The sequence below is a fragment of the Aphanomyces invadans genome (assembly GCF_000520115.1).
Source record: "Aphanomyces invadans strain NJM9701 unplaced genomic scaffold supercont1.4, whole genome shotgun sequence".
Lineage (NCBI taxonomy): Eukaryota > Oomycota > Saprolegniomycetes > Saprolegniales > Verrucalvaceae > Aphanomyces > Aphanomyces invadans.
The window spans coordinates 1,365,654-1,378,704 of record NW_008580149.1 but is presented as its reverse complement, the minus strand read 5'-3'; the positions used below and the strand labels follow the sequence as shown (position 1 = coordinate 1,378,704).

The window sequence follows — 13,051 nt, the reverse complement described above, 5'->3', positions numbered from 1 at the left end:
TCAAATCGTTCCATTCGAATAATAGGGCCAGAGGGATGATGATAGAACAATGCTCGGTGTGCCTCGCGAAGGGGCAGGAAGGTAGCGGCCGAATGCGGAGGATAGAGATCATGGCGGTGGCGACGACTTGAGCCAGTTGGTGGATTCTTAAAATACGCCGCATGTGCTGCCAATGTGGACTCATGCTTCGCAACCTACTGCGCTAGAATGCGTGTGAGTCACGACGTCTAAATCGCCCACCACACTGTGCCCAGGTCAGAGTGATAGAGTGACAAAGGCGATCAACTTTGTCGCAATGATTCGGCATGTACTTCATGAACAGTCGGTCGTGGTGGAGTACGTGGTGATGTCGAGATGATTGCATTGCGATGAAGAAGCATCGAGGTCGAAGAAGACCTTCGCATAGGCTCGACGACAACGAGCATGGATTGGGATATTTGTGTATTACGCAGTTTTGGCCTTGAACAGATTCACCACGCCGTGAAATATGTCGCTGTTGTACACGTTGGCGGCGACACGGTCCATTTCGAGCTGGGTTTCACGCAGGAGTTTATCAACGTCCGTCTCGTTGGGCTTGACGAATGGCACGAGGAAATGTGTATAGAAGGACGTGGCACGCTTCGTGGACGGAACGATTAGTGCAAGGATAGCACACAGCTTGAGGATGTGGTAGTATGGCACCCACGACGCCAACGCTTTGTCCGCAAACACTTCGGCAAACTTGAAGCATGCAAACACGATCCAGAACATGAGCCACAAACGAACCTCGCCTGGTCGGACGACGGCGGGCTTTTGCAGGACGCGGAACGAAGCGTACCCAGGGTAGGCGAAGCTTACAGTCGTGCAAACAACGCCAGCGCCGACCCCTCCAACAATCACCATGCTCCACAACACGATGACCAGTACGACCAGCACGATCTTGTCGACACCAGTTTTCTCTTCCAACATATCCAGCAGTGGGATGTTTAACCTGTCCAGTTCTGCTCGCAGGCGTGCATGGGTCTCCTCCACGATCTTTGTCGGCGGCCGCGCTGACATGGGTCGATGTGTGATATACGGCGGTTTAACAACTTACAGGCACAAACATTCCGCGTCTTACATTCATTCCAAGTGCACATGCGCTTGTGGTCGCTGCCCCAATGGTTTGAATTTCCGCTTCATGAAAGCGAACTCTCTCCGCTGCATGACAGCTCTACAGCCATGGGGGTTACCACTTGCCTCTGCGTCCTTTGCAGAATCGTCACGACGTTTACATCTGACCGACGTGCATGAAGCGTCGAGGTTTATGGAGTCTCTTCATGTCCAGCGAAGTTGTATACAAAGAAAGATGACCGACAGGCATCGAGCTAGCAGAACGAGTGGAGTTCTCGCTTTAGTAGGGCTGTCAAGTGAGGTTGTGGAGGGTACCACACCGACGACGGCACTAGCCTTCGCGAAGAATGAGTGACGAGGGTATGACCGTGGGCGACAAGAAGAGACGCCTCACACAAACTGATTTGTTGAAGCCTCTCTGGAATGGGACGGAAATTGTCTTTTTTGACGCGTTGTGCTTTAAAATTGTCAAGCATGGACGACAGACGAACCGAGTCACGTACGAGAATAGCAAGCAAATCAAGGCCACAACGCACTCGATAAGTCGTCACGAGCTCACATTCGTCTTGTTCAACGAAATCAGGCACTCTGCCTCAAGCCTAACGACCATGGACATGCGAGGCACTCTTGACGCAATCGACGAGAGATAACGCATCACGAACAGCGCGGCTTCAACTGCTCGCGACCGCTTGTTCGTTTAGTACAGCCATCGTCTGATCCATCATGCACCGCCTGCAATTGTCGGCCATGGCTGCGCTGTCGATCGCTCAAATATCAGCGCATTTGAACTTGACGCCCAATCCAACTCATCCACCTGATCCCCCCGCAATGGAAACGACTAACACTCTTGTTTCCTAGGTACCTTCCGAATTAGGACAATTCCCTTTTTTAAAGCGCAACAAAGTTTGTAAAAATACTCCACGAGGGAATTAGACACATCTGATTGGTTCATTACAATTAAATCGTGATTTTAGCCAATGGGAACGCGTCATGGGCATGCGGCGACTGGTCAGATGGACATTGCAGGCTCCTGTCCAAACCATATCTTATCGTTTGTCCATTGGTACATTGCGCCGTGCACCTGCTCTTGCAGGAGCCGACACGTTCGTACGCCCCATTGGTTGATCGTATGTGTCGTTGGGTTGGTTTAGGCAAGTCCTGGAAGTCCCGTTCTGTAAACGGCTTTTTTCAAAATTTGGGACGACTCGACCATTCATTCTGATTGATTCGTCGACGTATCCGGAAAATCTGGCCCTCTTTTCGTACACGTATCCGGATGTTGAACGTGGGCGGGTGGAGGGATTGTATTCTTGAATTAAATTATCTAGGGAATTCTAGATGAATGAATTAAAATACGTGTCGGCCAACGAGAGTTGGGGGATTGTCTCCCGTGTGCGGTCAGTGTGGAATTCTCGATCTCGACGACAAGCATCATCATGGAACAAGTCCAAGCGTACGCGGACAAGATCAAAGCGGAATTGAATAAAGTGCCCCTCCTCGTTGAAGCGGAGAAGCAAACGGGAATGGACAAGTTGTACCTTGCCGCTGGCGGGTCGGTTGTCCTTCTCCTCGTCGTGTTGCTCGGGTTCGGTGCTGGCCTCTTGTGTAACTTGGTCGGGTTTGTTTACCCTGCCTACGAATCGTTCAAGGCGATTGAAAGTGACAGCTCCCACGACGACACCCAGTGGCTGACATACTGGGTCGTGTACAGCATGTTCCAAATCGTCGAAGTGTTTGTCGACTTTTTGCTGTACTTCATCCCGTTCTACTACGCGTTTAAGTTGGGCTTCCTCGTCTGGCTGTTCTTGCCGTCCACTCAAGGCGCGACCTTCCTCTTCACCCACTTTCTTCAACCATTCTTGAAGCGCCACGAATCCACCATTGACGGCGCTATTGACAACATCAAGAACAACAGCGGCAAGGTTGTCGGCGACCTTTCTGGCCTCGCCGCCGATGTCACCAAGGACGTTACATCCGCCGTGTTGCAAAAAGTTGCGGACAACCAGCTCAAGACCCCTTCGTCTCCCAAGAAGACGGCGTAAATGCGTTAGTCCTCGCCCCAGGAATCCCTCCGTGGATGTGCGTGAATGCGCACCATGAAACGGAACCAAGAGTGGCAGAATAATATCTAACTTGAAAGATTCATGTCCAAATGACATTCCTGCGCGCATCGCCCTCGGCAGCGTTCCACCTTTGTGATCCGTGGGATCGATGGGCTGTTAGTAGAACGACACTTGGCCAACGTTCTTGGATGCACTCTCTTCTTCCTGGCAGCGGCGACGGAACAGCGCCAATTGCTTGCGCAGGCGCTTGATCGTGTGCTCCTTCTTCTCCAGGATCTACACACTCCATGGGCATTCGTCATCCAGGCGACTCCGCACCTCATCGAGTCTCAACGCGTACAAGTCAATGTCGTAGTCGACAACAGCGTCACCTTGGACTTCCGAGAGAAGCATTCCTTCCTCTGTCAAGAGCTCGGCGTTTTCCTATACAAGTCCCTGACCTAACGGGAAGACTCAACTTGGACGTCACTACCTGTATGGCGCTCATGTGGCAATTCAGCAAGTTTTCTTGCTCTTCGTACAGGGTTTGCACCTACTATGAACCGTCAATTTCGATCCTTCCTTTCCTTTTGGCTTCGAGAGAAGCCCCACCACTCCATGCAGCTCTTCCAGCGAGTGATCTCCTCCTACGAGATACACTGGCCATCCAATTTCAGTTCGCCCTTGCCAACGACACACGTACGTACGCGATTGACGACGCAACGAGCTGTGGAGCAACTTGATGTCATCTTGGCTCGAGCACGAGTCCTTTCGCACGCGCATCTCGCCATCTACATCGTCGTCGTTTTCGTTCAACGCAGCCAGCTGTGGTGTTGCTTCCTCGACGGGTTTGATCGTCATGTCGGCTATGTTGCGCCACACGGCCTGCGACATCAAATCCGCCAGAGAATTCCCCGTGCTTGGACCAAGGGGCGCCGGCTTGTCCGGACTCGAGCCGGGTCTGTACGATTCTGCCAGCGCACATTTCGTCGCGTCAGCCACCGAATGCAGTACGGACGCCTGTACCGAGGGGCCGAAACTTGACCTGGGCAGGGTCAGCCACGTCATCCGACACCTGCTTCTCTTTGACGCGATCGGCATATCGGAGCGTGTTGATCGTGTGGTCCGCCGATGATACACACGGCGACACTGCAGCAATCATGACCGTTCTATGTCGAGCCAGCCATTGCTTGGAAGATAGCCCCCTCCCACCTTTGCGTGTCGTACCTAGCTTTCGTGTTCACAAACGAGTCCTTCAAGACTTGCGTGAGCTTGCTCGCTCGAAATGGAATATGGGCGCCTCTTCCCCCGCTGTCCAGTGCCCTGCATCGCAGGTCAGTGTGTGGCCATCATGTACAACGACCAGCGTATCGCCCACCTGAAGCACTCTTTCAGCGCCAACAGACTCTTGTTGATCTCGGACGATTCCATGCGGCGCTGGCGGTTGTGGCTCTTGGTGTCGGCGCCTCGCTCGCTGCCAGCCAAATCAATTAGGGACAGCTTGCCTACGCCAGCGATGAGCTCGAGTTCTCCAACGGGGCCGTCTCTACCATGCAGTTTCAAGCTTCCTTTTTCACGGATGTTCAACTGGCAAATGCTGTGGGAGCGAGACGACTGGTCGTTCATCTCGGTGGCGTGCGTGGTGCGCAGAGCATTGCCTGTTGGGCAACCAGTTACGTCGCGCACGACACCATGCCTCGAACCTCGCTGCATCACTTGGAGGAGCTCTGCTTCGCTCGCGATGATCACTTCGTCCAAGTCGACGATCTGAACCTCGCCGTTGCCGTCTTCGCGAATCGTGAGGCGCTTCTGTCGCAGCAAATCTTGGCACTGCCCGCCATAAATCTCGAAAAAACTCAGCCACACTTCAAGCGCCCGGTCGCTATACATGATCAGTTGGCTATCCATGGCCAAGCGCACTCACTTGGTTTGAAATTTGGCAAGCTCAACAAAGATGTCAGCTGCCACCTGCCGCTGAATTCCTTCCATCGTGTGCGTTTTACCGCTGCCGGTTTGGCCATACCTACAAGCCGGACAAGTTGAAATGGGCGCGGCTGGTCCATGCCGTACGCAAACACAGTCGCGCGACCGCACTCGTTGAAGATGAATTGAATCAATGGCTGTGCCGTATACTTGTACACCGTTTCGTTCGACGTGAACTCATCAAAGCTGTGGTCGAACTCGAAGGCGTTGCTGTCCAAGTACTTTGTGATGCCGTCGACCTTGAGCTTACAGTCGTGGATAATGACCTAAAGCGCCGTGAACCACACGAGGACATACGATCAGCACCTTTGGATGCCAGCAAGTGACGCAGTCGTAGTCTCGGCCCTTTACTTCGCGCTTGTTGACAGGTCGCTTGCGCACGCATATCGTGATTTGCATGTCGGCCTTCGTCACAAACGGTTGCTCTTGGTGCTCCTGGTCGCGGAACTGTTTGATCATGCGCTGAAAATCCACATCACCGGGGTTTCCATTTTGTTCGTTCAGCATGTTTTCGTAATCGCGCTCTTTCTTGACCTGCGCCATGGCTTTTCGCCGATCTTCGCGCTTTTGTTCAATCTACACCGAGCATCATGACGACAAGTCCACCTCCTGCCATGCATCTCCTCAAGTCGTTGAGTTCGCATACCTCGGCAATGGCTTGCGTTGTCGGCGCTTTGAGCTTGCTTGCTGGCTTTCCAGGGAGTTTGGACGGGGTCACGCGCGGATGGCTTCCTCGACGGGCAATCGAGGCACTTGACGACACGTTAGCTCCACTCAGCGCCACGGACGACGACGAGCTTGACACATTTGTACTCGCGGCAGCCGCAAGTTTATCTCGATTTGCTTTCCACATGAGTTGCTCGGCCTTGGGCGCCCTGGAGCAGTTCGTTTCGCCAACGGTCCCAAGATGTTCCGTAAGATCGATGCCGTATCCGGATATACCCAGACTAGACATCAGCAATCCCGAAACGCGATGGTGTGCTGCACTGTGCCTTCATCCACATTGATATCCGGGCATGCATGCAAGCTTATGTTGGCATGGCGTGTGCGTCTGCACAAGTGAGGCTGGCTTGGATGTATCAACTTCGAGCCTGTGAGTGCTGCTGCTGCGTGTTGATGAAGCACAGGACATGCGACTACAGCTTGCCGTGTCTGGATCAGCTTGGTGAGTACGTTGTTTCTCGTCGGGAGTGCGGCGCCGAATGCATTTGGCCGCAGACCATTTTGGACACGCAGCACGATGAAGGAAGGCGATGGCGAAATCTTTGCACGGTGGCTGACATGCTTGTGGCATGTGAGCTGTCGTTCCAGTACACGTAGTATGATTGGTTTAGCTCTGTGCCGGGTTGTAAAATAATCCGACCTGATTGGCGTTTGAGTTTTCGAAGGATTACGAGTGGAAATATAAGGCGGCACGGCGCTCTTGCATTTGACTTCCCCTGCGCTCTGGACGCACACCGCAGAGGGTCTTCGATGTCGAATGAGCAGTCGAGCGCGACGAGTGACCTGCTGAGGCAGAAAGCCATGTGCGACAAGGCCATGGCCGTCGTGAACTCGGCACTGTCGATGCAAAACAGCGGCAACCAGGCCGGCGCCGAAGCCTTGTTCGATGAGGCTGTCGAGATCATGGAGAGTGTGCTATCGATCAAGTACATGACGGCGGAAGACCAAGAAACCGCAAGTCGATTAAACAACAAAATGTCTCGCTACGTTACCATGATCAAGGGGCAGCGAGGGAAAGCGTTGTCTGGCGCGACTCCGAAAAGGTCGACGGGGAAGTGCAACATCCTCGATATGGACAATTTGCCGGCTCGACATCGCGGTATTGCCCAGATGCTGACCTCGTAAGCTTGTCGATTCCACCTTCACGGGTCCTCACCTCGATCTAGCTCGCCCACGTATGGTGACGTGTTTGAAACGTTTCGAACTGCATTTGGCTTCCAAGAAAGCAGCGTCAACTGCCAGCGAGAACACTTGCTGTTGCTCTTGGCCAACTTCAAAGAGTATGCGAACCCGTCGTCCCTCAAGACAGCGGCGGGAACCGACATCAACGAGACTGAATTGCTCCACAAGGCGGTCACCAACTTGCACGATAAGTTGATGGACAATTACACCAAGTGGTGTAAATACCTGTCGCAACCGCCCAAGTTCCTCCCTGACCCGTTGGCCGACTTGGTGCTTTTCTTTCTCATCTGGGGCGAGGCTGGCAACTTCCGGCAAACTCCCGAGCTCCTGTGCTTTTTGTTCCACAACCTGGCGGCCCAAGCAAACGCCGACACGACGAAAGCGCCGGGCCACTTTTTGGCGTCCGTCATCCGGCCCATGTATGACGAAGTCAAGAAGGATAACGACAAGAAAACGCCCATGGGTGCGCGCGCCCCGCACACGGACATTCGCAACTACGACGACTTTAACGAGTTCTTCTGGACGAAACAGTGCCTCCAGTACAATGAACTCACGATCGCCGACGCGTTCACGAGTCGCAACAAGCGCGGCGCGCCAAGCGTGGTCCAGAAAACGTTCCACGAAACGCGGAGCTGGGTCCGCGCGCTCGTGTCGTTCCGGCGCATCTTTGTGTCGAATCTGTTGCTCATGTTTGCCACGATCGCGTTTGCCATCAACATGGTCCTCGTTTGTCCCGACAGCCCGATCATGTACGGCCCCGACATGGGCCCCACCGTCCGCGTCTTTTCCAAGTCGTACTACAACCCCAAGCCAAAGTACGTGGCGACGGACCTGGTCGACGTGATTCCAGGCCCGAACGATGGCTTTACCAACGGCACGTGCAACTACCCAAAGCTGGCAACGTGCTTGGGAGTGGTCAACTTTGACAAAGCCAAAACGTTCAAGTTCCTCCCGGACGACTTCAAGGCGCTCCTTCAGGACGTTCCATTCCAGGAATGTATCGAGCTGTTGTCGGGGAGGTGTGCCTGCTACATTGGGGTGATCGATCGGTGCTTTGGCCAAAAGGGCACGGGCACGTACATCCTGCTGGACGACGACGGACGAAAGAGTTACATGCCCATTCAATACAACCAAGCGACGTGCATGCCAGTGTGGAAGAAGGCCGCGGTCGCTGTGATCAACTCCCCCGGCGACGGCAAGTTGAACTGTGAGGCCTGTCGGCTCGACGTGGCGACGCTCGCGACGTCGCTGCCCAAGTTGCTCTCGTCGTTTTTGGATTTCAGTCGGGCCGACAACGGGCCGCGGATTTTTCTCGGCGGCGGCGCGTGCATTGCCGTCTTGGTCGTGTGGGAGGTCCAAAACAGAATGTTTTCGTGCTGCGGCGTCGGATTTGTCGGCAGATCGCTGCCCGTGCCGATGTCGGCGTATTGCCGATACATGTGCTTTTGGCTCGTGCTGTTTGCATGCAAACTTGTGTTCGACTACCAATTCATGGTCAAAAACTTGGTCGAAACAACCATCTTCATCTGGCTGTCGGACCCGACCAAGTACTTGCAAGTGTCGCAGTTTATGCTTCAGATTTCGTTCCACAATATCTTGTACATTTTTTTCCTGTGGGCGCCCGCGATCATTGTGTTCATGTACGACGCGCAGATCTTTTACGCGCTGGTGTCGGTCATCGTCGGTTCGATCCACGGGTTTGCGCTCGGCATTGGCGAGCTCCGATCGTTCCGCATCCTCCGCCTCTCGTTCAAGAAGATTCCGAAAGCGTTCAACAAGAAGATCGTGCCCAACTTGATCGACGCCGAGAGCGACAAGGCCGGCACGAACCGCCAAAAGCACGACAACGTCGAGGCACCCCCCCAGCGCATCTTTGAAACGATCGAGTACGTCAAAGGAGACCAGCCGCTCACGGTCAGGGCCGAGGTGTACAGCACGCTCCTGGACGGCCCCGACGCGGGCGACAATTACCAGCAGTTTACCACACCCAGTCATGGCGAGGCCGACGCGCCAAAGCCTCCCAACTGGAATGGCGTGTTTGGGGTCACCGGGGCTGAATTCGAACGCACGATTCCGTTTGCCATGGCGTGGAATCGATGCCTCACAAGCATGCGCGATGCTGACGTGATCAGCGATCGAGAACTGAGTGTGCTGAGCTACCTCATCGACGCCAAGGAGTCGCCGGACCGACGGCTGTACCAGCCCGTGTTTCTCACGGCGGGCAAACTCGACGAGTCGCTCGAGATCGTCGCCGACTGCTACCTCGTCTACGACCGACTAGTCCAGGACAAGAAGGACAAGGTGCTGCAAAAGTTTGAACATTCCATGACGGAGCGGCTGCTCAAGGACGACTTGCGCGTGCAAGCGGTAGTCGGGTCGTACAAGTTTTCGTCCCAAGTGATCAAGATTCTCCTGGGGGACCAGCACAAGGAGGTCGACCAGTGCTTTGCCTTTATTGAAGAAATGGCGTACCAGCACCAGACGCTCAAGGGACTGCATTTCGCCGGTCTCGACTCAATCCGCACGCAATGCGCGGAGCTGCTCAAGTCGATCCTGGACGTCCCAGCGTCGGCCACGGATGCAAGTGTCAAGTTTCAACGATCGTTGTACTCTGTCGTGGACAACGTCGAGGTCGTGATCAACTCGTTGAAGAAACTCTTGTCGAAGCAAGAACACTTGGTCAAGCTTCTCAACGACACTCCGCTCAAGCCCAACTCGTTTTTCTTTCCCGCCGACGAACAACGGTACGCGAGCACCCAGCTGCAGAAACTCGTCAACGACAAAGCTGTGATGGACATCGTGTCTCGGGCGTACCAGCTCCTCACGGTGGACAACTACGATGCAGAGCCGCGGTCGGAGGAGGGCCAGCGCCGCCTCCGCTTCTTCTCGAACTCGTTGTTCATGGACATGCCGGATGCTCGACCCGTCCGCCAAATGCACTCGTTTTCGATCTCGACGCCCTACTTTAGCGAAATCGTGCTGTACTCGCTCAAAGACCTCACGACCGAAAACGACGACTCGATCAAGCTGTTGTACTATCTCCAGACGATCAACCCGCATGAATGGGAAAATTTTCTCGAGCGCATCAACGTGCGGGACGCACACGAGGCACTGAAAAAGTTCCCCGAGGAAGTCCAGCTGTGGGCGTCGTACCGCGGTCAAACACTGGCGCGAACGGTGCGCGGCATGATGTACAACGCCGACGCGATTCGTTTTCTCCACTGGCTCGAAATCGGCGAGAACGAAGCGATGCACCTCCACGGGTGCGCGTGCACCCGATGCGCCAAGCTCGACGACATGGTCGCGTTGAAATTCAGCTATATTTGCACGTGCCAGATCTACGGAAAGCAAAAGGACGAACAGAAGCAGCAGGCACTCGACATTGACTACTTGATGGTCAAGCACCCCGGCCTCCGCGTCGCGTACGTCGATGGCCCAAAGCGGATGAAGGATGGCCCACCCAAGTATTTTTCCGTGCTCATTCGAGCGCAGGGCGACAAGATCGTGGAGGTCTACCGCGTGGAGCTACCGGGGGACCCGATCCTTGGCGAAGGCAAGCCCGAGAACCAAAACCACGCCATCATTTTCACGCGCGGGGAGTGGCTGCAGTGCATTGACATGAACCAGGACAATTACCTGGAAGAGTGCTTGAAAATGCCCAACCTCCTCGCGACCGCCGACGACAAGCGCAACTCGAAACAGTACCCGACCACCATCATCGGGTTCCGCGAGTACGTCTTTACAGGGGGCGTCTCCAACTTGGCCGCGTTCATGCAGATCCAAGAGCTGTCGTTCGTGTCGCTCGGGCAGCGCATGCTGGCGCTTTTCCACGTCCGGCAGCACTATGGTCATCCCGACATTTTTGACAAGATGTTTGCCATGGGCACGGGGGGCACCGCCAAGTCGTCGCGAGGGATCAACTTGTCCGAGGACATCTTTGCCGGGTTCAACACGACTCTCCGTGGCGGTCGCGTGACCCATGAGGAATTTATTCAAGTTGGAAAGGGCCGCGACGTCGGGATGCAGCAGCTCGCGCTGTTTGAAGCCAAGTTGTCGTCTGGTGCTGGCGAGTGCGTCACGTCCCGCGATTGCATGCGCATGGCACACCGCCTCGACTACTTTCGCCTGCACTCGTGGTTTTACGGCAACTTGGGGTGGTACTTCACTCAAACGATGACCGTGTACGGCATCTACTTTTTCATCTACGGCAAGATTTACTTTGCACTGAGTGGATTGGATGCGTACTACCTCCAGGCGGGGCGGTTGGGGATCAGCGGCGTCCTGAATACGTCGTGGGCGCTACAGTTTGGGTTTTTGCTGGTCGTGCCCGTCATAGCGGTCGTTGGCGTCGAGCAAGGGTTTCGCCACGGGATCAGTTATCTTCTTTGGAACTGCATGACGCTTGGCCCGCTCTTCTTTACGTTCCAAATGGGCAACCGCATGAACTACTTTGATCGGACGCTGATCCATGGCGGCGCCAAGTACCGCGCAACCGGGCGTGGGTTTACCATCAAGCACGAAAAGTTTGCCGAACTGTTTCGATTTTACGCGTTCAGCCACTTTTACCGCGGCGTCGAGCTGGCCTTCCTCCTCGTGCTCTTCTACGCGTACGGGACGTTTTCGTGGTGCAATTGCTCGTGGACGGTCGAGGCAGACTTTTACAACAACGTGGAGCCGCTCCCGTACGAGTGGAAAACGCGATGTTATGCCAACTTGTACCAGTCGTGCGTGCTGCCGACGAACCAAAACTACGGGATCATGAGCTACTCGCTGTGGATTATCGCGGCGACGTGGATGTGGGCGCCATTCTTCTTCAACCCGAGCGGCCTCGACTGGGACAAGTGCATTGCCGACTACAGCGACTGGCAGCAGTGGCACACGACCAAGAACGACTCATCCGAGAGCTGGCTCGGGTGGTGGGTAAACGAGCTCGAGTTCCTCGAGCACTCGACGCCACGTTCCCGATTTGTCCAGTTCGTCCGAAAGACGCGATTCCTTCTCGTAGCGGTGGGGGTATACCTCCAAATGATGTTTCGCCTCGCGTACACGGAGCAAAACAAGACGGTCGCAGACGACTTTGCGCTCAAGCCGTACATTATCCTGGGCGCTCTTGTTGTCCTCCTCATGCTGCTCGCGTGCGTCGGGTACTCGTCCGGCCGCATTGCGAAGAAGATGACGTTCAAGCAGAAGCGCCTGCGCAAGCTCAAGTTTCACTTGACGTTTGTCGGCGTCGTCGGACTCTTGGTCGCGCTGGTGTACTTTAACCTGCGTACGATAGTCGAAATCACGCTGATCGTGGTTTTGGTCGCGTACTGGGTCATGCAGGTCGCGATCGTTCGCCTCGGATTCCGTCACGCCATGATTGAAACGATGGCGGCGCTCTTCGATCGATGCGTCGGGTGGATCATCTTTGGCCCAGTGCTATTCATTGCAATGTTCATGCCATTCCTGTCGGCGTTCCAGCAGCGCGTCATGTTCAACCAAGCGTTCACGTCTGGCCTCGAAGTGTCCAGGCTGTTCTCGAATGATGCCGTGACCCCGCCGCACAGCACCAAACCGGACACGACCCACAAGAAGAAGAAAAAGCGTGACGAGTGAAATCCATCCATCGATATGCCGTGCGGATCGGTGGGACGAGGTATTGCGTTATGATGCATTCGCGCGAACGTCGTGACTATTCTGGAGGGGTCGACGGAGTTCCGCCGCGACGGTATCTGCCGCGCAACGCTTCAGAACATGCACCAGCACGCACGTTCCCGGGATTGGAAAAAAATCTCCAATGAAAAGAGATTGTGTTTTCGTCGTGCTTTTTCTTCAGCCGGGCCTACAAATATTTCAACAATGCAGTCATTCGGTTCAATTATCTGCCGCGCAACTCTTCAGAATATGCACCAGCACTCACGCTCCTGAGATGGGAAAAAAGTCTCCAATGGAAAAAAAGATTGTGTTTTCGTCGTACTTTTTCTTCAGGCTTCGCAGCCAAATATTTCAACAATGCAGTCATTCGGTTCAATTATCTGCCGCGCAAC

General features: G+C 54.6%; 4 protein-coding genes across 4 annotated transcripts; 2 read left to right on the top strand and 2 right to left on the bottom strand.

Annotated features, from left to right (window-relative positions):
• Nucleotides 1-400: 400 nt before the first annotated feature.
• H310_02880 (hypothetical protein) lies at nucleotides 401-1,060 on the bottom strand. Its single transcript, XM_008866552.1, has one exon. It carries the CDS (start codon nucleotides 1,036-1,038, stop codon nucleotides 445-447), a length of 594 nt encoding a protein of 197 aa, XP_008864774.1. The 5' UTR covers nucleotides 1,039-1,060; the 3' UTR covers nucleotides 401-444.
• A 1,429-nt stretch (nucleotides 1,061-2,489) lies between these two features.
• On the top strand, nucleotides 2,490-3,238 carry H310_02879 (hypothetical protein). The gene has a single exon (XM_008866551.1). The coding sequence runs from the start codon at nucleotides 2,529-2,531 to the stop codon at nucleotides 3,132-3,134; it is 606 nt and encodes a 201-aa protein (XP_008864773.1). The 5' UTR covers nucleotides 2,490-2,528; the 3' UTR covers nucleotides 3,135-3,238.
• H310_02878 (hypothetical protein) lies at nucleotides 2,496-6,060 on the bottom strand. The gene is made up of 14 exons (XM_008866550.1): nucleotides 5,764-6,060; nucleotides 5,424-5,693; nucleotides 5,205-5,383; nucleotides 5,059-5,157; nucleotides 4,838-5,016; nucleotides 4,685-4,792; nucleotides 4,513-4,639; nucleotides 4,362-4,457; nucleotides 4,161-4,303; nucleotides 3,842-4,105; nucleotides 3,747-3,793; nucleotides 3,628-3,687; nucleotides 3,474-3,578; nucleotides 2,496-3,431 (listed from the first exon to the last, which is right to left on the bottom strand). The coding sequence occupies exons 1-14, from the start codon at nucleotides 5,968-5,970 to the stop codon at nucleotides 3,312-3,314; spliced, it is 2,004 nt and encodes a 667-aa protein (XP_008864772.1). The 5' UTR covers nucleotides 5,971-6,060; the 3' UTR covers nucleotides 2,496-3,311.
• Nucleotides 6,061-6,548: 488 nt separating this feature from the next.
• On the top strand, nucleotides 6,549-12,912 carry H310_02877 (hypothetical protein). The gene is made up of 2 exons (XM_008866549.1): nucleotides 6,549-6,961; nucleotides 7,007-12,912. The coding sequence occupies exons 1-2, from the start codon at nucleotides 6,591-6,593 to the stop codon at nucleotides 12,618-12,620; spliced, it is 5,985 nt and encodes a 1,994-aa protein (XP_008864771.1). The 5' UTR covers nucleotides 6,549-6,590; the 3' UTR covers nucleotides 12,621-12,912.
• Nucleotides 12,913-13,051: the final 139 nt, after the last annotated feature.

Excerpts from the sequence above, each read along its gene's own strand:
- H310_02880 (XM_008866552.1), bottom strand. The coding sequence starts at position 1,038 with ATGTCAGCGCGGCCGCCGACAAAGATCGTGGAGGAGACCCATGCACGC.
- H310_02879 (XM_008866551.1), top strand. The coding sequence starts at position 2,529 with ATGGAACAAGTCCAAGCGTACGCGGACAAGATCAAAGCGGAATTGAAT.
- H310_02878 (XM_008866550.1), bottom strand. The coding sequence starts at position 5,970 with ATGTGGAAAGCAAATCGAGATAAACTTGCGGCTGCCGCGAGTACAAAT. Across the intron at positions 4,793-4,837 it reads CCTCCAAGTGATGCAGCGAG|GCAATGCTCTGCGCACCACG; the intron begins GTTCGAGGCATG and ends GTTGCCCAACAG. Across the intron at positions 3,688-3,746 it reads TGGAAGAGCTGCATGGAGTG|GTGCAAACCCTGTACGAAGA; the intron begins GTGGGGCTTCTC and ends GGTTCATAGTAG.
- H310_02877 (XM_008866549.1), top strand. The coding sequence starts at position 6,591 with ATGTCGAATGAGCAGTCGAGCGCGACGAGTGACCTGCTGAGGCAGAAA. Across the intron at positions 6,962-7,006 it reads ATTGCCCAGATGCTGACCTC|CTCGCCCACGTATGGTGACG; the intron begins GTAAGCTTGTCG and ends ACCTCGATCTAG.